This window comes from Chrysemys picta, chromosome 10, assembly GCF_011386835.1.
Source record: "Chrysemys picta bellii isolate R12L10 chromosome 10, ASM1138683v2, whole genome shotgun sequence".
Classification (NCBI taxonomy): domain Eukaryota; kingdom Metazoa; phylum Chordata; order Testudines; family Emydidae; genus Chrysemys; species Chrysemys picta.
The window spans coordinates 1,196,404-1,220,591 of record NC_088800.1 but is presented as its reverse complement, the minus strand read 5'-3'; the positions used below and the strand labels follow the sequence as shown (position 1 = coordinate 1,220,591).

At 61.8% G+C, this 24,188-nt stretch overlaps 3 protein-coding genes across 3 annotated transcripts; 1 reads left to right on the top strand and 2 right to left on the bottom strand.

Annotated features, from left to right (window-relative positions):
- The first annotated feature begins 1,895 nt into the window (after nt 1–1,895).
- Nucleotides 1,896–6,802, top strand: TMED3 (transmembrane p24 trafficking protein 3). The gene is made up of 3 exons (XM_065559096.1): nt 1,896–2,108; nt 3,691–3,939; nt 4,809–6,802. Exons 1-3 carry the CDS (start codon nt 1,959–1,961, stop codon nt 5,043–5,045), a joined length of 636 nt encoding a protein of 211 aa, XP_065415168.1. The 5' UTR covers nt 1,896–1,958; the 3' UTR covers nt 5,046–6,802.
- Nucleotides 6,803–14,509: 7,707 nt separating this feature from the next.
- On the bottom strand, nt 14,510–17,283 carry LOC101932446 (gonadotropin-releasing hormone II receptor-like). Its single transcript, XM_005300744.3, has 3 exons — nt 16,631–17,283; nt 15,639–15,843; nt 14,510–15,205 (listed from the first exon to the last, which is right to left on the bottom strand). The coding sequence occupies exons 1-3, from the start codon at nt 17,162–17,164 to the stop codon at nt 14,745–14,747; spliced, it is 1,200 nt and encodes a 399-aa protein (XP_005300801.2). The 5' UTR covers nt 17,165–17,283; the 3' UTR covers nt 14,510–14,744.
- A 4,852-nt stretch (nt 17,284–22,135) lies between these two features.
- Nucleotides 22,136–23,793, bottom strand: LOC101932165 (mesoderm posterior protein 1-like). Its single transcript, XM_005300743.3, has 2 exons — nt 22,955–23,793; nt 22,136–22,460 (listed from the first exon to the last, which is right to left on the bottom strand). Exons 1-2 carry the CDS (start codon nt 23,777–23,779, stop codon nt 22,407–22,409), a joined length of 879 nt encoding a protein of 292 aa, XP_005300800.3. The 5' UTR covers nt 23,780–23,793; the 3' UTR covers nt 22,136–22,406.
- Nucleotides 23,794–24,188: the final 395 nt, after the last annotated feature.

Sequence of the window (24,188 nt, the reverse complement as noted above, 5' to 3'; positions counted from 1 at the left end):
AAAGGAGAATTTTGTACTGAACTGAAACATCAGGTGGGATTTAGAGTAACCCAGGGCCAAATTCTGGTCTCAGAGTGTATTATCCACACTAAAAGAACAGGAGTACTTGTGGCACCTTAGAGACTAACAAATTTATTAGAGCATAAGCTTTCATGGGCTACAGCCCACTTCTTCGGATGTGGCCCACGAAAGCTTATGCTCTAATAAATGTGTTAGTCTCTAAGGTGCCACAAGTACTCCTGTTCTTTTTGCGGATACAGACTAACACGGCTGCTACTCTGAAACCTGTCCTTATCCACACTGTAATTTGGCTAGAGCATCAGGACTAATACTCCTAACGCTTCCTCTCCTGAGAAGGTACCAGGGGACCACTGCTGGGGGCCAGAGCTCTGGTTTTACACCAGTGCTGCTTCCATCTAGAGTTGGCTGCAAAATGACATTGGGGCCACGACAGGCACAGCGACCCCTTAGCACCGCACTGGCGCATTGGCTCAGTGGTGACGCCAAGGACAAGCACCCCCTGCCCAATGCCCAGGGCTACTTCCTGCCCAACAGGGGGGCTCTTCCATCCCCCACGGACCCAGCTGACCGAGCCAACTCCCCTGGACCTGCGGAGCCCCTGCCTTTCCCACAGCGCGGGGGCAAGGGAGCAAAGGGCCGAGGCAGGTGGCAGCTCTGCTGTTGCAATACCCACTGGGTCGCTGCCCATCACAGCAGCCTGGGCCAGGCCCACCGGCCTGAAGGCCTAATCCAAAGCCAAGCCAAGTCGATGGGAGTCTTTCCCCTGACTTCCCCGGCGCTTGGCTCAGGCCTGCAGCCCGAAGGGAAGGGGGTGGAGGCATCGCCTTCCTAAAGCGCCGGGTGAGAATCATAGAATCATAGAATCTCAGGGTTGGAAGGGACCTCAGGAGGTATCTAGTCCAACCCCCTGCTCAAAGCAGGACCAATTCCCACCTAAATCATCCCAGGGCTCTGGCCTGTCTCATCAGCTTATTTCCTTGCCCGTCCATTAGTGTTCAAACCGAGCAGATGGTTCCTTTAGCCCGAAGACAGCCATGGACCACCTGGGCCAGTTACCAACTCTCACCCGTTCCCATCCCAGGGCACAGCCACTCCACCGGGGTCTCGGGAATTCCCAGCAGGACTCTGCTGTTTGCTTAAATGTTCTCACTTGCCTTCTGCCCCCACCCCACCCCCTCGCAGTGAAGGGGGGCACCATTTCCACGCGGGAGGAAGTCAGCCAGGCCACACGAGGCCCATTCACTCTTCTGGCAGATCACATTTGCTCCAGTGCCCTGGCATCGCCTGGCTGCAAAGGGCAGCAGGCCCACAGGACAAACAGCAAGGTGTGCCAGCATCCCCCGCCCTGCCCCGCTGCAGTTGCCAGTTGCAGCCCAGCCTCCGGGAGAATGGAGCCGGGGAGGCTCCCTTTCAGTGTCAGGGTACTCACTGGTGCCTGTCCTTTGCCCCATGGGGCAGGAGCAATTCCAGGCGGAGGGGGAGAGTTTTCCGCACCGGTGGGGGCCTGGGGCCCCTTGGGGCTGGCGCCGGTGCCAGGCCTGGAGCGGTTCCCGGCCGGGATCCGGCCCTGCTGGGAAGTGGAGGATTGCGCAGAAGCTACCAGGGAAATTCCCCCGGGATTTTCCCCCGGGGAGTGACCCGACCCGGCGCCTCTAGAGGGTGTATTTCGGGGGGGGCAGTTGGGGTGACTGGCTCGGATGGGTTCCCTGGGTTTCTCTCTCCCACAGTCCGTCACTCCGGGGCAGCCCCCCCGCGCAGCCCCTGCCAGGACCCCCGCCCCGGCCGGGCCCCCCGCGCACCCCCCTGGGCGGCCGCTGGGCGCCGCTGTGCCCCCCCGTCCTCCCCCCGGGGGAGGGCGCACGGCTGCGCGCTGGGGGCCCGGAAGCGGCGCTCCCCGCCCGGCTGCGCTGCCACGTCGGAGGCCGGCGGCGGCGGGGATGGGCGGCCGGGCGCTGTGCTGGCTTCTCTGCCTGCTGCAGGCGGGCCGGGCCGGGGGCGCCGAGCTCACCTTCGAGCTGCCCGACAGCGCCCGGCAGTGCTTCCACCAGCCGCTGCCGCAAGGCCGCCACTTCACGCTGGACTTCCAGGTACCGGGGGGCAGGGGCCCGCTCGGCTCGGGGGGGTCCCCGCTCGGCTCGGCTCGGATGGGGGGGGCGCTGGGGTCCCCCCGCTCGGCTCGGGGGGGGGGTGCCGGGTCCCCGCTCGGCCCGGCTCGGCTCGGGGGGGGGGTCCCCGTTCGGCCCGTGCGAGGCCCCGAACCCGGCGGGTCTAGCGGCTGCCGGCGGGGAGCGCCTGGGGGAGCCGCGGTCGGAGCTCGGGGGCTCCCCGCAGAGGACCGGGCTCCGCGGCGGAGAAGCCCCAGCCACGGCCGGGTTCTCTCCGGCCCGGTCCCGCCGGCCCGGCTGCGCCCAGAGCCCCGGGCTGGCGCCTCCCCGCTGGGTCCCCGCGCCGCGCCAGGGGCCGGGGCTGGAGCCTGCAGCACCAGGGAGAGCGGCTCCGCTCCGGCCCAGCCCCGGCCGCGGGAACCCACTGCCCGGCTCGTCCCCGCTGCCCTGTACCTGGGCTGGAGCAGCCCCGGGTCTGCCCGCGCCGGGTCGCTGCCGGGTCTGGCCGGACTGGGGCAGCCCCGTGTCCTCCCTTTTGTTTTAGTTTGTTTGTTTAGTTTGGAAAAGAGACGCCTGAGAGGGGACATGATAGCAGTTTACAGGTATCTAAAAGGGTGTCATGAGGAGGAGGGAGAGAACTTGTTCACCTTAGCCTCTAAGGATAGAACCAGAAGCAATGGGTTTAAACTGCAGCAAGGGAGGTCTAGGTTGGACATTAGGAAAAAGTTCCTAACTGTCAGGGTGGTTAAACACTGGAATCAATTGCCTAGGGAGGTTGTGGAATCTCCGTCTCTGGAGATATTTAAGAGTAGGTTAGATAAATGTCTATCAGGGATGGTCTAGACAGTATTTAGTCCTGCCATGAGGGAAGGGGACTGGACTCGATGACCTCTCGAGGTCCCTTCCAGTCCTAGAATCTATGAATCTCCCTGCCGGGCCCGGGCCCCTGCCAGCGACCAGCTCCGGCTGGTGCCAGAGATCAGGGGCACTTTCTAGGCTGGTCTGGGACTTGCCACCTGTCGGGCAGCCGGATCTGGGCAGAACCGGACCAGAACCGACCTCCGCTCCCACCAAACGGGGGGCGGGGGGAGCAGTTGAGAGAATTCCCAGTTCGCTGAAATGCCGGATAAAGAAAAGCTCCCTGGGCCGGGCCATACTTTAACTCATTAACATCCCAGCCTTTATGTGAACACCCGGGCGGCAGAGCTCTGTGTACACGGACTCGGGATCCCTCCGGAGAACACCCCTCTGAGCTCAGAGCTGCCAAGCCAGACAAGGGCTATTGGGATATTTCTGAAAGCTACAAAATCTCCCCCAGCCTCAGGGATTCCGTGTGAGCCTGTCAGTCAGGCTCCAGCACCAGCTCCACCACCACCCATAGGGACAGGTTTGCAGATGGCTTTTGTACAGAAAAGGCGGGATGCAAAGCCAGGGGCCATGGCCTGAGTGAGATCCAGGCAGTGCCATCCTCTGCTTGGAGCTGTCTGGAGACAGGCCCAGCCGGGGAGGAGGGGGGGCATGAGGTAAATTCTCCGTCCCTGACAGACATGCTTTGTCCCCATAGGTGATTACAGGGGGGCATTACGATGTGGACTGCTACGTGGAAGATCCCAATGGCAAGACCCTTTACAAAGAAGCTAAGAAGCAATACGACAGCTTTTCCCATCGAGCCGAGGTCGCAGGCGTCTACACATTTTGCTTCAGCAACGAGTTCTCCACTTTTTCACACAAAACTGTCTACTTTGACTTGCAAGTTGGAGACGAGCCCCCGATTCTCCCGGACATGAACCACAGGGTCACCGCCTTGACACAGGTTTGTCGGGTTCCCGCGTGCGTCTGTTGCATGGGAGTGGGGCAGTTTTGTAACTCTCTCTCGTGGTAGAGCAGCACAGAGCTTCTGAGGTTAGATGCCGATAAAGCGTGGCCAGGGTTGAGAAAGAAACGGTCAGGCCCTGTTGTGTCCTTGTCCTAGGCTCACGTTAGCTCTCAGCTAAAAGCAGAACTTCCAGCCGCAGGGTGACTGTACTGTGTGGTACAGGGTCATGCAACGCCTGTCCCAGCAGAAGGGAAGAATGCAGCTGGCTTAGAAAAAGGGAATGTACCATAGTCTCAGGTAAAGGACAGGCCGGCCCAACCACACAATTCACATCCAGAGCAGAACCTTCCCTGAGCTGGGGGCCGGGGGAGAGGTCTTTGGGTCCATGCGTTGGCTTGGGCTTATCTCCAAGGAGAGAGAGAGAGGCATTGTGAGCCACGTACGTACACACACAATCACACACACCCCAAAGCCACTCTTGACAATATAGGGGTGTGTGTGTACCTCCAGTTCTCAGCCCTGCACAGCTGAGCCCGATCAGCACCTGCAGCTCCCACTGACCCCAGCTGGAGAGCTCTGGGTGCTAAGCACCTCCAAAAGCAGGCCCTAGCTACCTCAGGTTGGGCACCCAAAATCAGAGACCACTTTGGAAAACTTGGGCCTGCAGGTAGAAGTAGAACGGTCTCTAGCCAGAGACTCGCTCCTCTGCCCCTCCTGGGCCGTCCCGTGACGCCTCTGCCGCTCTCTGACACGGGGGGATGGTATTTTACTCCCTCATCAGAATATAGCGACTAGCCGATTGTCCCAGCCGGGCCCAGCTGTGTGTAGTGATGCAGGTACCAAGGGGGGTGTGTTTGTTTCCCCAGATGGAATCTGCTTGTGTCACCATTCACGAAGCTTTAAATACCGTGATCGACTCCCAGACTCGTTACCGGCTGCGGGAGGCTCAGGACCGGAGCCGGGCTGAAGAGCTGAACGACCACGTCTCCTACTGGTCTGTGGGGGAGACCGTCCTCCTCCTCGTGGTCAGCGCCAGCCAAGTCCTGCTACTCAAGAGCTTCTTTACGGAGACGAGAGCGACCCCGGGGGCCGTCAGCACCTAGGAAGCCAGAGTCGGTCCTGTGCCGTGGCACCGTGTGCCAGCGGATTGGGTGGGGTGGGGCTGGGGAAGAGAGGAGGGATGCTCATGGGTCACACAGTGGAGTGCTGCCAAGGGACCGAGTGGGGCCGGCCCGGCACACCTGGACTGGGAGCAGAAAGGGATTTATGGGAAAGTCACCCAAGCAGCAGTTCTGACGGAGTGAACGCTGTTAATAGCCGGCAGCCTCTCTCTGGGGGCCCTGGGAAGCAATGGGGGTGCAGGGGTTAGGGGCTCTCTGTGCAGCTGAGCTGTGACTTAGGCCAGGGAAGATTAGCGCCGGTTTCACTGCAATGGTTTGACTCTTGTTTGTAACCCTGTTGCATCTTCACTGCGAGGTGTAACCACACCATGCAGCCTGAGGATCTACCCCAGAGCCCACGTGGGGTCACTTGCTCCCAGCACAGAGCAGAGGCCCAGGCCAGCATGTGGGAGCGTGTCACAAAGGGGTGCCGGACGTTTCCCGGTGCACAGACAAGCTGAACTGCCGTAGTTCACCTGAGCTGCAGTCTGTGCTCACCGAGGTGGGCGGCGTGGTCAGGACCGAGGTAGGAGTCAGAGCAACCCCACTCACCCTACGGTGTGCCCAAACATCTGCTTTTCGTCAGGCAGCCCCCTCAGCCCAGGCCAGAGCACGCTACGTGAGCTGTGGGTCCTGCTGCCAACCAGAGAGGCTAAAAACCCTACTCATCCTTTTAATGGAAGCTGAAATTCTCCCATAATCACAGGACTCCAGGAGCTGGGCCTTACAGAGAAGCACCAAATATCACGAGAGGCTCAGTAAAAGTGGCAGAAATTGGCAGCTCTTGGCTCCCTCCAGGTTTGTTTGTGCTAAAAGGGATCGTGTGGCCCCAGAGAGTCAGAGAGGTTAAGGCCAGAAGAGGCCATTCGATCACCAGCCTGACCTCCCGTATAGCATTGGCCACCAGCACCACCTGCTAGGCCCCCCCGAAATGAGACCAACGTATTACAGCCCACGGGAGACTGGGCTGTTACGTGCCACAGGCAGAGGACAGGCAGGACTGTGGCGGAGGCTCCATCACAGGCAATTTTGAAATCAAGATGGGATGTTTTGCTCCAAGGTCTGCTCCTGCGGCAGGTCTCTGGCCCGTGCTGTACTCAGGGGCAGCCTGGGGGATCCCTGGTCCCTTCTGCCCCGTGAATCTAGGGCTGCCGAGCCCCGTCCCCCCGTCGGGGAACAGTCCAGGGGATGCCCTGCTCTGCTCGGACAGCAAGGCCTCCTGGGCGAATGTCCTGGTATTTCTTCAGAACACAAAGCAGGAGTCACATGGGCCAGGAGGGGGCCCATGACTGAACCACTAGGCCTGAATGTGCCCCACATTGCCAGCCACAAAATAGCTGGTGCTACCACAGGCTGTTGTGCAAGAACCGTTACAATACTAGTATTGGTCAAACAATGCTTTGCACTAAGCCACCCACATGGGGGGGGGAGGGGATTAGGAATTGCAATTCCCCTGCTCAGCTGGGCTGACCCCACTGGATGCAACCTTTGCCACTTCTCAATAAACCCATGAGCCCGCAGTTTTCTTTCACCACTGATTAGACACACTGTCCCCGGGCGCTGGGCAGTGCGATACAAATCAGCCAGTCAAAGCGCTGCTTCTCCTCTCAGGGCACAGCTACTGCCCCGTCAGCCCATCCGGTAACTGGTTGTAACACCCACGTTCTAGGAAGCCTTAAATAAAATGCATTTCCTACCGATTCATCATCCTCCTTTGCAGTTCAACAGCTGTTCCTGAAGGTGCATGTCACTCGCTGCTCACCCTGTGCTGGCCGCTGGAGCACAGAGCTCTGGAAACTGCAGGCCCCATCCTGCTCCCCTTCACTCACCTGGCCGGAGTCCTGGCTTGCTTGGCGCCAGGCCCCAGCTCCACAGCTGGGTTAAATCAGCGTAATTCCCTGACTACCCCACTGAAGCTGTGCTGAATAAAGGAGCTGAGCATCTGGCCCCTGACTTGAGCCGCGTTGCTGTGGGTGTGGGACCGTGTAAACGGCAGCAGAGCCTTGTCGTTACCGGGGCTGGGCACCAGAGGGAACCCATGGGACGGATAGTGCTGCACTTCTCTAGCCCAATTCTGCATTCCCTGGGCCCGCAGCTCACCCCCTTGTGTGAGCCCTGCCTGCTTTGACCCTCTCCTCCCCTGGCCACTGCGGGAAGGTTTGATAACCCACTCGCAAGCCTCCTGCCTCGTCAGTTCCCTCGCCGAGGGTTTGGGGCTCGGACCCTGCTCCATGGGAAAGCCTTCGGCGGCTGCCTTTGAACGCCGCCCATGCAGGCAGCTCACCTGCCCCATGGCAGCCGTCGCCCAAAGGGGCTAGCAGAGGCATTTCTCTTCGAGCTGCTGTCAAATGCTTGGAAGGGCTGAGTGACGCCTACGTGGCCTGACCTAAGACGTCACCAGGGGTCCAAGGTGGGCTGAGATACTATGGAAGAGATGTGCTGGGTGGGGGCAAACCCCTCTCACCGGTGCGGTGCCACATGGCGGCAGGGAGGGCCAAAACATGGTAGGCTACTGGGAGGACTATCCCAGCCTGGAGCACAGAGCGGGAAGCCCCAGCTCTGGGCTCCATCTTGCTGCCTTTCTCCTGGGGAGGAGCCCCATTGATTTCAGGAGACCCAGAGGTGCAGGGGCAGTACTGGGGGAAGGGGGTCATCATGGGCTGTGATGGAGTTGGAATTTTTTGTGATATTTTTATGAGTCCTATGTGTGCCTCGGTTTCCCTCATACTTTGCACGGCTCCCCACCTGTGGGAGGATTGAGTTTGCTCACTGGGCAGGCTAAGAGATGCGGGGAGAGGGTGTAACCAGCTGACTGAGCTGACCGGGGTCATTAAAAAGGATTGGCTGGTGCTGACCCATATCAATGGAAAATTCCAGAATACAAGGGCAAGTCCAGTCACCAGGATATGGACACCTAGCAACCAAGGCCCCAGAGGGAAGAGGATTCCCACACCTCTCAGCAGGAGGCAGGTGGAGAAACCCCACCACAAAGGACTGGAAGGTGTGAGGGGGGAACTAAGGAATTGGCTTCTGAGAGGTGCCAGAGCTCCCTCACCCAGGAACTAAGGAAGGAAGTCAGGGAGAGAGCGAGCCTGAACTGGGCTTCACGACAGCGGGGCTGGTGAAGTGCTCTGGGCTGACCAGCATGGACCTTCGTTTCTCTGTGCTGCCCGAAAGCCTCCCTAGGCATGTCCAGGTGACTATAAACCCAACTGTTTTCACAGCGTGTGTCCCTGCAGCCGCTGGGCGAGGTGCTTAGTCCCTGCAGAGTGGGCGAGTCTCTGCCAAGCTGTCGCAGTTGGACTCGCTGGGCAGAGCTCCCACTGTGAAGCAGGAGGGCTGGAGCCCCAGAGGTTCAGTCTGTGGAGGTGGTGAGAGCGTGTGGCTGACCCTGAAGGGAAAGAGAACCCCCAGAGGGTCTGATCCATCAAAGGGGCTCCCCCAAGAGACTGTTCCAAAGCTGGGGGCATAGCACCAACCCTGTGGATCTGTGACAACACCAAGACACAATCTGTGGGTAGCCAGGACACGCAGCTGCAGTTCGGCCTGGCCCAGCCACCCACACAGCCTAACGCTGTCCCACCTACATGCACAAGGAACTGGCCCCTCCAGGACACAGCGCACTGCACCTGCGGTCCAGCTCCGTGACACCCAGCACTCCAGCTAGCGGTGCAGAGCTGCAGGCCTCAGCGGCCAACGTACCCCAGGGGTCAGCCCTGGCCATGCAGGAGAGGTCCAGTGACCATGTAACCGTTCAGTAACACTTTTCGCAGTCTGTGACGGAGCGGGGTGGATTTGACCTGGGAATGTTGCAGGGAAGTTACACTGGGGATGGGGGACTTCCCTTGAAGGAAGATCCCTGAGCTGTAACCTGAGCCAGGACGGGGAGGTTGGGAGAAGTGACACCTTCTGGACAAAGGAGAGGAGGAGCAGGGGAGAGGGGGGAGAGAGCTCCTGGAGGAGGTTTTGGTTTCAGTCTTGGGCTGGGTGGTGCAACGCAGGGAACCCCAAACTGGGGTCTAACCCCCCCAGAAGGATTTGATTGAGAGGTTCTGGTTGTACCTACACGCTCTGCTTGGGACTGTGTTCCTGTCATCTAATAACCCTTCTGTGTCACTGGCTGGCTGAGAGTCCCGGTGAATCGCAGGAAGCGGGGTGCAGGGCCCTGACTTTCCCCCACTCCGTGACACAGTCCCACCTGACATCCTCATCAGCTAACTAGGGAAACGTGGTCGAGATGAAATCACTAGGAAGTTGGGTGAACAACTGGTTGAAAGACCAAAATCAAACCAGTGCTTCACTGTTAAACTGGGAGGACGTATCTATTGGGGTCCCAGAGGGTGAGTCCCAGGTGAATGTACTTATACAATCTGCAGATGACACCAAGCTGGGAGGTTGCAAGCAGCCGGAGGCCAGGATTCTAATTAAAAACAACCCTGACAAATTAGAGAACAGATCTGAATTCACCAAGATGAAATTCAACATAGACAAGTGCAAAGTATTTCACTTAGGAAGGAAAACTCAAACATACAACTACACAGTGGGGAATAGCTGGCTAGGTGGTTGTACTGCTGGAAAGGACCTGGTGATTCGAGTGGATCACGGACGGAGAGTCAAAAATGTGGTGCAGTTGCAAAAAAGGCTAATGTCATTCTGGGGGGTATAATCAGGAGTGTCGTAGATACAACACAGGCGGTAACGGTCCCACTCCACTCGGCAGTGATGAGACCTCAGCTGGAGCACTGTGTCCAGTTCTGGACCCCACACTTCAGGAAAGTTGTGGACAAATTGGAGCGAGTCCAGAGGAGAGTGACAAAAGCGATAAAGGTTTAGAAAACCCGACCTGTGAGGAGAGGTTAAAAAAAACCTGGGCATGTTTAGTCTTGAGAAAAGGAGACAGAGGGGGGATCTAACACCAGTCTTCAAATCTGTGAAGGGCTGTTCTAAAGAGGACGGGGATCGATGGATCTCCATGTCCACTGGAGGCAGGATAAGAAGTGATGGGCTTAGTTTGCAGCAGGGGAGACTTAGGATAGATATCAGGAGAAATGTTCTAACTGTGAAGGTAGTTACATTGTGGACTAGGCTGTCACGCAGACCCCCGAACTGGCTGCATGAAGCTGTCAAGTCAAAGCGGCACCAAAAAAGCGAACAGAATGTTGGGAATCATTAAGAAAGGGATAGATAGTAAGACAGAAAATATCATATTGCCTCTATATAAATCCCTGGTACGCCCACATCATGAATACTGCGTGCAGATGTGGTCGCCCCATCTCAAAAAAGATATGTTGGAATTGGAAAAGGTTCAGAAAAGGGCAACAAAAATTATGAGGGGTGTGGAATGGCTGCCGTTTGAGGAGAGATTAAAAAAACTGGAACTTTTCAGCTTGGAAAAAAGACGACTAAGGGGGGATATGATAGAGGTCTATAAAATCATGACTGGTGTGGAGAAAGTAAATAAGGAAATGTTATTTACTCGTTCTCATAACACAAGAACTAGAGGTCACCCAATGAAATTAATAGGCAGCAGGTTTAAAACAAATAAAAGGAAGTATTTCTTCACACAATGCACAGTCAACCTGTGGAACTCCTTGCCAGAGGATGTTGTGAAGGCCAAGACTATAACAGGATTCAAAAAAGAACTAGATATGTTCATGGAGGATAGATCCTGTAACGGGTTCGGTCAGAGAGACTTCCTTGGGACTGTCACCTGATGTGCTGAGATTACCTCTGAGCCCATTTTCCCTGCCAGTTTGGGACTTCCAGAACCCTTGAGCCAGACATGCTAGCCTGCTGCAACACAGACCCAGGGTCTGGGCCACATCCGCAAAGCTGCGGGCTTTAAGTGAAAACAGCTCGTAAAAGCTTGTGCAGGGTAAACTCATAAATTGTCCACCCTCTAGAGAGATATGCACAGCAATTTGCTCCCCCAGGTATTAATCACTTACTCTGGGTTCATTAATAAACAAAAGCGATTTTGTTAAGTATAAAAAGTAGGATTTAAGTGGTTTCAAGTAATAATAGACAGAACAAAGTAAGTCACCAAGCAAAATAAAGCAAAAACACACAAGTCTAAGCCTAATACATTAAGAAACTGATTACAGGTAAAATCTCACCCTCAGAGATGTTCCAATAAGCTTCTTTCACAGACTAGACTCCTACCTAATCTGGGCCCAATCCTTTCCCCTGGTACAGTCCTTGTTAGTTCCAGCAGGCATCTTAGGTGGAAAACAGGGGCTTTTTCATGACTGGCCACCCCTTTGTCCTGTTCCACCCCCTTTTATAGCTTTGGCACAAGGCGGGACTCTTTTGTCTCCCTGGGTCCCCAGCCCTCCTGCTAAATGGAAAAGTACCAGATTTAAGATGGATTCCAGTATCAGGTTATACTTCATATTTCTAGTTTGAGATACAAGAATGATACATACATACAAATAGGAGGAATATATTTGTTATGATACCTTACAAGAGCCCTTTTGCATACAGCATATTCCAGTTACATCATATTCACACTCATAAGTATATTTCCATAAAACATACGGAGTGCAACGTCACAGGTCCATCAATGGCTATTAGCCAGGCTGGGCAGGGACGGTGTCCCTAGTCTCTGTTTGCCAGAAGCTGGGAATGGGCGACAGGGGATGGGTCACTTGATGATTCCCTGTTCTGTTCATTCCCTCTGGGGCACCTGGCATTGGCAGAAGACAGGACACTGGCCTAGAGGGACCTTTGGTCTGACCCAGTCTGGCCGTTCTGATGTTCTCACAATGCAAAGGCTCAAGTTTTCCTTTACGACATGGGAGCCAGATGCTAGACGTGAGATTAATGCTGCAGCCACTCACCAGCATTCAATAGTATGAACACCAAACACGCCCTTATCACTCTACTGTAACAACACGAACACCCAGCTGAGCCGGACTGGTCCCAGCTACGTACTTGGAGTCCCACTGAGACATGGGGACCGTGACATGAGCTGGCGCTGGGCTGCCAGCATCACACCAGGAGATCAGGACACCAAGTGCAGATGGAAGAAGGTACCTAGACTGCCTGGGAATCCCAGGGTAGCACGTCCCCTGAACCCACACTGACCCAGGCTCCACATCCCCACCTCCAGGAGTGCCCCCTCCAGCTCCTGCCAGCCTAGATCTCATGGCTTCTGCTGGCCCAGCACCCAACACCAGCAAGGAGCTGCAGAAGCCTCAGTCCTGAGTCCGCCTGAGGAGATTGGGATGTGTGTCCCCATGCTCCCTGGACACCTGGGGGGCAGGGGATGGGGCAGAGGCACCAGGAAGGGGGGTGGTTCGCTTGCTAATCTCACCTCCTTGCACCCATCAGCCCTTCTGGGGAAGCAGCAGGCTACATGCGCCATGGCCGACCCATTCCCCTGCCCGTCCCCGTCTCTCCTCCCTGGCCCTGCAGCAAGGTGCTCTCACACACACATTCTGGCCAGGGGGGCTGGGCAGAGCTAATGGCCTAGGACTGGCTCTTCCCACTCACTCAGCCTGGCCCTGCATCCTGTGCGGAGCGGGGGCAAGCAGGCCAGCGGGGGTGCAAGGACAAGGGGAGAGGGCGGGCAGAGCCACTGATCCCGGAGCAAGGTTCTGCCTGCTGGTATCTCTGCCAAGGCCCCCGGGATTAGCTGGTCTCCAGCAGCGAGCGCTGGGTGTGCCGGCTGGAGATGCAGCAAAGCCGGCTGGTGACGCACACGCTGCTGTGCACCCAGCTGGCCATGTTCCAGCCCCTCGCCCCGGGACAGGCCCTTTGGGGTCCATCCCAGAGCAGAGTGAGGCCCTGCCGGGTGCTGGGGACAGGGAACCGGGTCCAGAACCTCCCGGCTCCAGGGGCAGCCCAGCCCAGCCCAGCCAAGACCCCATTCCTGACCACCCCGTGGGTCCTAGACTGCCCCAAATCCCACGCTACCGATGGCAGGAACCCAGGCTGCCTGCTTTCCCCTCCCCAGGATGGGCGCCTCGTGGCCTGCCCAGTGTGCAGACGGCTCTGACCCTGGAGCCGTGAAGAGCTGGGGAGCAGCGACCTTCAGCGAGAGCAGGGAGGCTCCAGTTTCCAGGGGAACAAGCTCCCAGGATTAAGAGGTGGGCAAGAGCCCATGAGCCGGAGCCAAATGTCCTGGCAACCCCTGTGTCCATCCAGCCCCACCTGCACTGACAGTGGCGCCAGCCCTCAGCTAGGGCCCATGGGGACACGGGATGGGGAGGCAGAGCCAGCACCCCACACGAAGGAAGGATGAATTATTCCCAAGGCCAGTGGAGGAAGCTCCAGGTACGGTGCTTAGCCCTCCCCATCCCCTCAGGGGTCCCCTGCCAGGGAGTGAGGGGCTGCCCCTCCCCAGAGCAGCTCCCAGGCCTGCAGTCTGCACGCCCAGACTGAACACCCAGATGCTGCTGCCGAGGGAGGCGTCTCCACTGGTGGGGCAGCCCACTCACTCCAGGAGCCCTGCGAAGCCAGCACCATCGTCGGCCCCAAATAACCTCAGACGGGAAACGTCCCACTTGGCCTCCTCCCAGCCTGCCATGCTCGGGTCCAGCCTCACACCCTATCCCCCATCCTAGGGAGCGAGAGACCCTGGAGTGGGTCCAGCTCCTCTCACTGCCTGCCCCGGCTCTCCCAATGCCCCCCTCGCCCCGGCTCTCCCAGTGCCCCCCACACCCCTGCCCCGGCTCTCCCAGTGCCCCCCACGCCCCTGCCCTGGCTCTCCCAATGCCCCCACACCCCTGCTCTCCCAGTGCCCCCCACACCCCTGCCCCGGCTCTCCCAGTGCCCCCCTCGCCCCTGCCCTCCCAGTGCCCCCCACACCCCTGCCCCGGCTCTCCCAGTGCCCCCCACGCCCCTGCCCCAGCTCTCCCAGTGCCCCCCATGCCCCTGCTCTCCCAGTGCCCTCCACGCCCCTGCCCCGGCTCTCCCAATGCCCCCCACGCCCCTGCCCCTGCCCTCCCAGTGCCCCCCATGCCCCTGCCCTCCCAGTGCCCCTCACACCCCTGCCTCGGCTCTCCCAGTGCCCCCCACAACCCTGCCCTCCCAGTGCACCCCACACCCCTGCCCTGGCTCTCCCAGTGCCCCCAATGCGCCTGCCCTCCCAGTGCCCCCCACAACCCTGCCCTCCCAGTGCCCCCACACTCCTGCCCCGGCTCTCCCAGTGCCCCCCACGCCCCTGCCCCGGCTCTCCCAGTGCCCCCCACGCCCCTGCCCTCCCAGTGCACCCCACACTCCTGCCCCGGCTCTCCCAGTGCCCCCAATGCGCCTGCCCTCCCAGTGCCCCCCACGCCCCTGCTCTCCCAGTGCCCTCCATGCCCCTGCCCCGGCTCTCCCAGTGCCCCCCACGCCCCTGCCCTCCCAGTGCCCCCCACACCCCTGCCCCGGCTCTCCCAATGCCCCCACGCCCCTGCCCCGGCAGTGTGGATTTGGGCTCCACCACTCCTCATGTCCGGTGAGGAGCATGAGAAGCCCAGGGGCAGAAGGAGATGCCTGGCTGGCCCTGCCCCTCAGTGTCAGCCCCAGGGGCCCGTCTCCTCCAGCAGCACACTGACCCCTCACGGCTCCAGGCCGAGCTGGGCACAAGGGCAGGGTCCACCAACCCGGCCCATCCAGGCACGGGGCTTTACCCAGGGCCCCAGCCAGGCCCTGGCCTCACAGGTAGCTGCTGTCGACGCTGCCGGTCCCATTGCCCAGTCGGCTCTGGGCTCCGGGCGTCTCGTGCGCCGGGGTGGTCGTGGTGCTCCGCTTGGCGTGCAAGGAGGTGGCGGAGCAGCGGGAGGATCCAGTTGCCGGGGAACAGGGCTCGGGCCCCGCTCCGTGCCCCCCCCGGCAGCAGTGCCCCAGCCCCCTGCGGAAGGGGATGGTGAAGAGGCCGTAGGTGAGGGGGTCCAGGCAGGCGTTGAGGAGGCCAAAGATGAAGAGGACGTGGGTGAGGGACTGGGAGACGGTCTCCTCCATGGCGCGGGGGCAGAACCAGTACCACAGGCCCAGCAGGTAGTAGGGCGTCCAGCACACGACGAAGGAGCTGACGATGACCAGGCTCAGCTTCAGCACACGCAGCCGTGCCCGTGGGATGTTGCTGGTGGAGCGGCGCAGGGCCACCTCCTTGGAGACTAGAGCAACAGGGAGCAGGGCTGTCAGGGCGGGGCGCAGCCCCCACACGCCACGTTAGCCATGGGGGGAGCTGGCAAAGCCCAGGGCCCCGCCCCCCGCGGCCCCACACCACTCAGCGTGCTAGCCGGTGGCATCTCCCGAGAGGACCGGCCGTCTGCAGGGAGCCCCGGCCACGAGGGCCCAGCTGTGAGCCCCAGGGCCAGGCTCACTTCACTGCCCCACACGGGGCAGCCGGCTCTCTGGGAAACCGGGCCCCACAGACGAGCCTCGGGGCAGGGACCTTGGGCCTGAGTCTGGAACTCGGGACCGGTCCAACCCTCGGCATGAGCCAGAGCTGCCTCAGGACCCCCCAGGTCTCCCCAGCTTCTCCACAGCCCCATGTGTCCCTAGGCCCACCTCACAGCCTCCTGCAGCTAGCGCCAGCCCACTCACAGAGGCCGGTGCCCATGCGCCGGGAGATCTCCAGCAGGATGCGGGAGTAGCAGGAGACCATGATGAGCAGCGGCAGGAGGAAGAGGCAGGCGAAGCCCAGCATGTTGTAGGCCGTCTCGTGCCAGCGCCGGGGGAAGCTGCCCCACGTGGTGCACTGGGTGAAGGTCTGCGGGGAGCGGATGGTGACTGTGTGGAACAGGAACAGCTGGAAGCAAAGCAGAGCGAGAGAGAGGGGAGCTGGACCCCGGCATGGGCCCGCGCCCGACCCAGCCGGGCCACGAGCGAGACAGGAAGCGGGCTCTGCCAGCCCCCCAACCCCTCCAGCACCCGGGGGAGGGCCAGCGCTTGGAACCACAGACGTTTGTGGGCCAAGCTAGCCTGCTGGGGACCTGGGCATCGGGGGACAAGAGGCTGTTCCAGCCCCCCCACGCCCTGTGGGGTGAGCTGAGCCGCAGGGAGATGGGGGCGTCCGCCCTGCCCACCTGAGCTGCCAGGAATGGCTTTTTCATGAGGGAGCCCCCCCAGACAGCCCCCCGCACACCACCTCTCCCCCCTCACACCCCACCCCCCAGCTCACACTGCTGCTGCCCGACTCACAGCCCCAGCAGGCTCCTGGGAGCCCCCTTCAGCCAGTGGGGCGAGGAGCAGTGCAGTGTGAGGAGCCCCCTCCATGTGAGATGAGTTGGGGGGGCTCAGCGGCCCCCGTTCTGCACAGAGCTAACAGCACATGATCCCCACCCATTGCTAACTGGCCCAGCAGTCTCTGCTCCGCTCAGGGGGCTTCGGCAGAACCGGGGCGGGAGCCCAGGGCTGGGACAGCAGGGGCTGTGGGACGGATACCTGTGGGGGGGAGAACGGGGCGGTACCTGCGGTGGGGAGGGACAGTGGGTATCTGGGGCGGGAGGGGCAGCGGGTATCTGGGGGGTGGAGACCAGCGGGTACCTGGGGCGGGAGGGGCAGTGGGTATCTGGGGGGTGGGGACCGGCGGGTACCTGGGGCACGGAGAGCCCAGCACTCAGTAGCCAGGCCGCATACAGCATGAGCCGGTTCCTCCTGTGGGCCTGGGCGATGGCCAGCGGGCGCAGGATGGCAGCCTGGCGGTCCAGGCTGATCACCACGGTGATGAAAGCCGAGGCGTACATGGCCAGCAGCTTGAGGTACATGAGGAGGCGGCAGGCCAGGTCCCCTGCCCGCCACTGCACTGTGATGTTCCAGACGGCGTCCAGCGGCATCACCACGAAAGTGACCAGGAGGTCGGCCGCCGCCAGGTGCAGCAGGAGCACGCGGACGTGCGAGAGCTTCCCACGCCGCCCGCCCGCGCCCGCCCACAGCACCGCCAGGTTGCCAGCGGCCGAGAGGGTGAGCAGCACGAAGGTGAGGATGACGCGGGCCTTGGCGGCGGGGGAGAAGGTGGGCAGCTGCAGGGCCCCCTCGCTCCCGTTGGGCCAGGGGCCCCACCCACAGCCGCCCTCGGAGGGCAGGAGGCTGCTGCAGGGTACCATGCCCGCTCCCTGGCTGACGTTCATCGCAGGGGCACGTGGGCCCAGCCGGCTTCCTCCTGCTGCGACAGACAGACAGACAGCGTCAGCACCCACTCCTGGGGAGTGTGATCCCCGAGGCTACTCCCCGCCACACAGAGCCCCCTGCCCATGGGCACAGGGGCCAGGCACATCCTTGGCACTGCACAGGGCACCTCCGTATGGGCTGAGCCCCGGGCAGAGACAGCCTGGCAGGGCCTGGGCACGGCAGGGCAGGGAAGCCTTGCGCGGCTGCATGAAGAGGTCCTGCTCATACTGGTGCAGTCGGCCTGGAGCCGGGGGCAGCTGAGCTCAGCAGGAGGGGGAGCTGCAGGCCCAGGGGCTCTCACCGGAGCGAGAGGGGCAGCTCCCCCACGGGACCCCAGTCCCCCAGCCTGGCAGTGGGCCTGGCCCGGCTCGGTGCTGCCACACGCAGTCCCCTATTTGTGTGTCTGCTCCTCTTCTCGGAGCGGCCTCCTGAATGATCTGAGAGTGGCTGGCGCTGGGGGCCGGCCGGGGACATTTCCTGCCAGCCTCCAGAGCGCCCCGGCTGGGGAGCAGGAACCTGGAGGGGGCTGGGAGCTCAGATGGGGGGGGGACACGCTGCCAGCCAAGGCCCCTGGCTGTGGAGCTCTCCCTGAAGATCCACCAGGCCCCCGGGAGGGCCAGGAACAGCTTCTCCTCCCTCCCCACTATCACCGACTTCCCTGGTCCTGCCTTTATGTGCAGCCCAGACGCCGCAGTGATGGGCTCCAGCTAACGATCAGAGGGGGGAGCGTGGAGCTGGCACCAGCGAGGGGAGGGCCAGGAGCTGTCCCACCTTCCAGAACACAGCCCACCTCACCCTCCCCGCCCTGCCGCAGCCAGAGAGCTGCTCCCACAGCAACCCTGGCCCAGCAGCTCCCTTAAACAGGGAACCCCCCATCCAGTCTCTGCTCTAGGGCAGCTCTCAGGAGGGGGCCCAGGCTGGCCCCCGAGGGGGGTGGAGGATAGTGGAGTCACCAGCAATCAGCCTCCGCTGAGCTAGGCAGGTGCTGCTCCTGCTCCCAGCCCCCGTGCCCCAGGCTGGCAACGGGCCTGGCGTGGTCCCAGGGGTCTGTGAGCCATATGCCAGGTCAGCGTCCGTGCCCTATGCCACACTCTCTGGGGCACAGGCACATCCTGCCCACAGCAATACCCGGGGAGGGGACCTCTCGACAGGAGCCGCGCTTTCGCTACCAGTGGGAGACGCTCCCGTGGCCAGTCCCACCCAGACACCCACTGAGGCAGTGGTGGGGCCGTGCAGCCCCCCACACCCAGCCTGCACCAATCCGCATCCCCCAGGCTTGTCCAGACCCCATGCAAGGGGACGCCTGCCCAGCCTACCCCTACCCCATGCATCCCTCCCTGCTGGGACAACAGCAGACAGCTCTCCAAGCCCCAGAGGACAAGGAGCAGGGCCCCAAGCCACCCGCCCGCCCTCCTCACCTCCAGCCACAAACTCCCACTCGCTGGGCGCCTGCCCTGCTCTGCGTGGGCTGGAGCTGGTGGTGCTGGTTCCCACTCGGTGTCCGGAGCCTCCTTCGGTATTAGCGGCAGCGAGCCGGCCGGTGGCCCACCTCCCAGGCAGCCTCTCCTCGCACTCCAGTCCCACCGGTCCCAGGGCTGCTGTCCCTCTGCCATCTGCCCCCACGTGACTCGCTGGGCGCTGACGCAGCTGATCGATGAGATGCCCTTGACAGCTCGTGTTGCTTCTTGATGTAATAAACTCGTGTTCAAAAGGCTTTGCTCCCCCATCCCCCATGTGGCACCCACACACAGTCTAACCCTGAGTCCCATGCAGTCACACCCGCACACACACGCACTCACAGGTGCACTCACGCACTCCCAGTCAGACGTGCACTAACACAGCATCACACACTCACACGTGCACTCATGCACAGACATGCATTAACCCTGAGTCCCATGCAGTCACACACACACCCACACACACACACTCATTCATGTGCACTAACACGGCATCACAGGCCCAGTCACACACTCACATCCACGCTCTCACACACACACGCACTCCCACCAAGAACTGCCATGAGTGCGGGGGTCTGTCCAGGCAGCCTCCCTTGCCGGACAGTGGGGCAGGCATGGGGCACACAACCCTGCCAAGCAGCCTGTCTCCCCTGGCTGGCTCCCCATCCCAAAGCACGATAGCCCTACCCCAGCTGGCCTCTCTCTCCAGCTCCTCCAGCCAAAGCCCTGGGCAGATGAGGGGCTGAAGCGCCCCCTGTCTGGGGACGTTTGGGCCCAGGTGCCAGGTACAGACCCTGCCCATGGGGACCAAGCGGACAGGACAGCCGGGGGCCCTGGCTGGGGTGCACCAGGTCCTTAGGGCTGTGGGGTGAGCTGTAGGCCTGCGCCCGGGATTCCCCTCTGGCTGGGCTGTCTCCCCACCCGGCAGCACCAGGGTTGTCTCTGGTGCTGGTGGAACCTGGCACTGGGGTGGAGCAGCCCAGGGGCTGCTGGCGAATTGGCAGGGCCTCTGCGGCCACAGCGCAGCCTGGCCTCTTTCAGCAGGAGCCTCTGACCGGACGCCGAGGCTGGTCTGTTGAGCTCTCTGTGGCGCAGGGCTAGATGCACAACAGCAATTCTTTGGCCTCCGGAGGCTGCCTGGACGCCCCCCCCCCCATCGCTGCCAGACTCACAGATCTGCGCCCAGTGCTCCCCTGGCAGTAGGGTGACCAGACGTCCCGATTTGATGGGACAGTCCCGATTTTTGGGTCTATTGCTTATACAGGCTCCTACCACGCCCCCCGGGCTGAGATAGATGTGCTAAGGCTCAGAGAGGTGGAGTTGTTTAACCCCCCCGAGAGTGGCCCCCCGAGAAGGGCTGTCTCACCCGCCACGGGGCCAAGAGCGGGCACGACCTGTAAGTGCGTGACAGGCCACTGGCCGTTGAACCCGGGCCAAGGGGGACCCGATGGTGCCCAGAGGAGCACAGGCCTGGGGGGCAGCGCGGCCCGTGCTGAGATAGGCCTTGGCACAACAGGGGTGTTTTGCATCTCAAAGGCCGTGTCCCCAGCAGAAGGAATTAATGTTATTAGCAAGTCAGTTCACAGCTAAGTGGAGCTCATTAGCTGCCCAGCCCCTGCCCCAGAGCCTGGGGGTGGGGAGGAGATGGAGCCTCCTCTGGTCTATTAGCATCTCCCTGTCAATCCTCATTAGCACCAGCCCTGTAATGGGCTCTCCCAGCCACCCCAGGACCAGCCCCCAGGAGCGGAGCCGCCCCACGGCCACCCCCATGCTGGGAGCCAGGGTCAGGAGCCAGCGCAGGCCAGGTCCTAACAGAGCCGAGCCCTGGACCCAACCCCCACAGGCCCCGCTCTGCCCCACATCCCCATTCCTGAGCACAGAGCTCCCCGCCACCCCCGCGATGCCCCCACGCCGGAGCCAGGCCCTGGGGAGAGTCTGGGCTCTCAGGAAAGCAGCCCCTGGGCTCTGACCCTGTTACCTGCCGAGAGCCATGGGCTGGGATTCGCCCAGCCCCTTACGCCAGCTGCCCCACTGCCTGCAGGGGGCGGGGCTCCCCAGAGAACAGCTGTGATCACTTTCCCCAATTTCCTCCCACCCACCCCACAGGCTGCTGCCTCCTGCACTGGGAGGTTTCACACCCTGCCCCAGCAGCTAGCCCGCCTTCCCTGCCAGGGCATTGGAGAGTGCTCCGAACTGGGACCCCGCTCTGCCCAGGGTCCGGGTGTCATGGGACCCCCATCTATTTATCTGGGGCTGAATCCTGAGCCTCTTCTGTCATGTCCGTCTCTCCCCCGCGAGCTGGGCCTGCGACAGCCCTTTTCCTACAGGGGGTCAGAGCTGTGAGATAAACGGGCACAGAACCGCAGAGTCGCCCTTGATATCATGTGTAACTACCACCCCACCGTCTATCCCAAAGGGCTTGCCAGCCCATACACTGGGATCACTCACCCCCTGTGGAAATGCAGCCACCTCTGGGGTGGGATGTGGCAGCAAAATGACACAGCATGTTAGAACAGGAAGCTCAGAAGCATCCTGCATTCAATGGACTCTAGTGAGGGAAATGAGCCACACAGGAACAGGGGCAGGACACGGGCTGAGCTCACCCACCCCAGGGGATCTTTAATGAGCCCAGGTAGCCAGGCCATGTGCTGGGGGCACCCAGCCCCGGGGAAGGCAGGACAGCCGCCGCACAGGGGTGCCTCACGCCCCTTGCAGAGCTGGGATTGTGGGGGCCGTGCCGAACAATCCCAGGCCGGTGAATGCAGGAGAGGGCAGAGGAGAGCAGGGGCCCCATCCCCCCCCAACCAGGGCAGTGGCCTCCCCAGCTCCTCAAGACAGCTGAGGCAGGGCTCCTCGTGGGCGCCAGCCAAGGGACCTCACATACGGCAGGTTCGAGCTTCCCAGCATGGTGGGTCCCCGGCCCAGTGCGCCCTGCCAGTCTCATGGGGTCACAGGGATGTGAGGGAGGAAGGGAACCGTGGGTCCTCCCCCACCACCACAGGAGAGCCCCCGCACAATCCCTCCTGCAGGCAAAGGGCTCACGTGGCATCTTCCCCAAGTGGGACCGAGGGAGACAGAGGCCCAGAGGCCAGGCAAAGGGAGCTCCCAACAAGCCCCCACACCAAAACAATGTCCCCCACCCAGGGGCTTATCATGGATCCCACCGCTGGGGCGTGAGCTCAGTGGCCAAGCCAGGAATAGAACCCAGGAGTCCGGGCTCCCAGCCCAGTGCCCTAACAGCAGGGCAGCTCCTCCCAAGCGGCAGGTCCAGTTCTGGCTAGGAGGCCAAAGCGGAGACGCCAGCTGATCCATCATAGCTCCCCCTTCCCTCCCTGCGCTCCCCCGGACCCCACGGCAGCAAGAGGCAGGAGATCACAGACATGGGTTTATTCATTCACAGCATCGCATCAGCTTTCAAAGCTCTTCAGCTATTGTCCCCTGGCCTGGAAATAACTCGATAAATACCCTCCCATCCCTCCATAACTCGATAAATACCCTCCCACCATGCATGTGCCCCACGCCTGCATGTCCCCAGCGTGCCCCACGCCTGCATGGCCACGCACAGCTGCATTGTCCCCAGAAGGCGGCACGTGATCCAAGGCAGAGTCGTCAGCCAGCGACAGCGACAGCGTTCCTCGCATTCCTCTCGTGCGTGGCCCTCTCCAGCCGGGCTGCCTGGGCTCATGAGGACACGTTCTGCCACCAGCTGCTTCTCAGGCTTGTCCCTTGGCTGGGCAGTGGCCGATCAGTCCTGGGGAAGCAGGGCCTCCAGGAGGGAGAGGAGCTCGCCGGAGAGATCCTGCAGAGAGGAGCACAGGGATCAGTGGAGCAACACAAGGCCAGACTCCCTGGGCACTGACTCCAGGAGCCGGACGGAGTGGGGGCCCTCTGAGTAGGACCCACAAACTGCCCCTGGAGGGCACAGACAGGAGCAGGGCCAGCGAGCCCCTGGAGCGAGGGCACTGAGTCATTCGCGCTGCCCTCTCAGCTGACGCTGACTCCCACAAGGGCCAGGGAAGGGGGGTGTCTGTGGTCAGAGCCCCTCCGGGCTCTGCTGTGCTGATCGGCCGAGTAGCCCTGAGCACGTCACTCCCAGCTCTCCATGCCTCAGCATCCACCCTGGAAAACCCTTCCCCCCGGCAGTGCATGCTGCCCTCCTCGCAGGACCCGGCCCACGGGCCATTACAAGCGGCCAGGAATTTGGGGGGTACTGAATTCGCACCACGGGGGGTTACTCTGGCAGGTAACTCAGGACACAGCCTAGGCTGAGGAGGGGGCAGAGAGTGAACATACCTGGGAGGACAGACCCATGTCTGCAAACTCAGCTGGCAGCAGCATCGGCCCCGCATCCAGGATTCGTGCCCTGTGCGGCTCGGGGTCCCCTGGGGCAGGGCAGTAAGGGGGCGAAAGCCAAGAGGCTGTGTCTGTGCTGAGTGCCCTGTGCGGCTCGGGGGGTGTCCCTGCGGCAGGGCAGCAGGTGGACGACACCCAGGACTCTGCGGCCGGGGGGGACCCCTCCCACGGGGCTGGAGATGCTGCCTGGAGGCCAGGGGTCCTGGCCTGGCAGCAACCCAGCCCCTCGGGGCAGAGGGGGCAGTGCCGGCGTGGGCCCCCTCTCCTCTGGGCCAGCGTCTCCTCGCTGAGCCCCAGCAGCTCCGACAGGTGGGAGATGTAGCGGATGGCGAGGCGCAGGGTCTCGATCTTGGTCAGGCTCTGGCCGGCCGGTGCCACCGAGGGGGGCAGGTAGCGTCGCAGGGTGTGGAGAGCCTTGGACAGGTTCCTCATGCGCAGCTTCTCCCGCTCGCTGGCGCTCTGCCTCTGCCCGCCGCCTGCCCTTCCCCGGCTGCCCTTCCTGCTCCCGTAGGCTGGGCACAGGCCAGCCCTGCGTCTTGGCGTCAGCACCAGGCTCGGGGCTGCAGGGCAGCTGCTGCAGGGCTCCTGGGGAGCTGGGCAGAGGGGGTAGAGGGGCGAGAGGCCGCAGGAGTCGGTGGAGGGCGTTGGGGAGCAGCTGCTGTACCCCTCCGTGCTGGGCTGGGCCCTGCCCCACTCCTGCAGCAGGGCCTGGCCTGGGGGCAGCAGGAGATCCGGGGCTAGGAGCTGGGCAGGAGAGCTGGCCATGGCGTCAGGGCTTCCCAGGCTGCGTGTGGGGAGAGCGTCGCAGCCCCGGGCTTTATGCTGAGGCCGGAGGTGTGAAGTGGCACCTTCGCAGGGACCATCAGCACATCAAAGCCCTGGGGGGCTGGAGGGCCTGGGGGAGAGAGCTCCTTTGAACAGGCTGGTGTTGAATTTTACCCCAGCTCGGGTGGAGCTGTGTGACAGGTCACTGACCCCACGGAGCCCCAGCTGCCGGCCTGCGACGGAGCCTGCCCAGGTGTCCCATGCCCAGCGGGCTGGCGAGGGCACAGAGTGGCTCTGTGTGTCTGGGCTGGGCCCCCACCCGCTCAGAGGGGGCAGCTTGCACCCCACTGCCAAGGGCAGGATGAAGCTATATGCGGGAGGGCGTCCCGGCAGCTGTGTGTATGTGTTC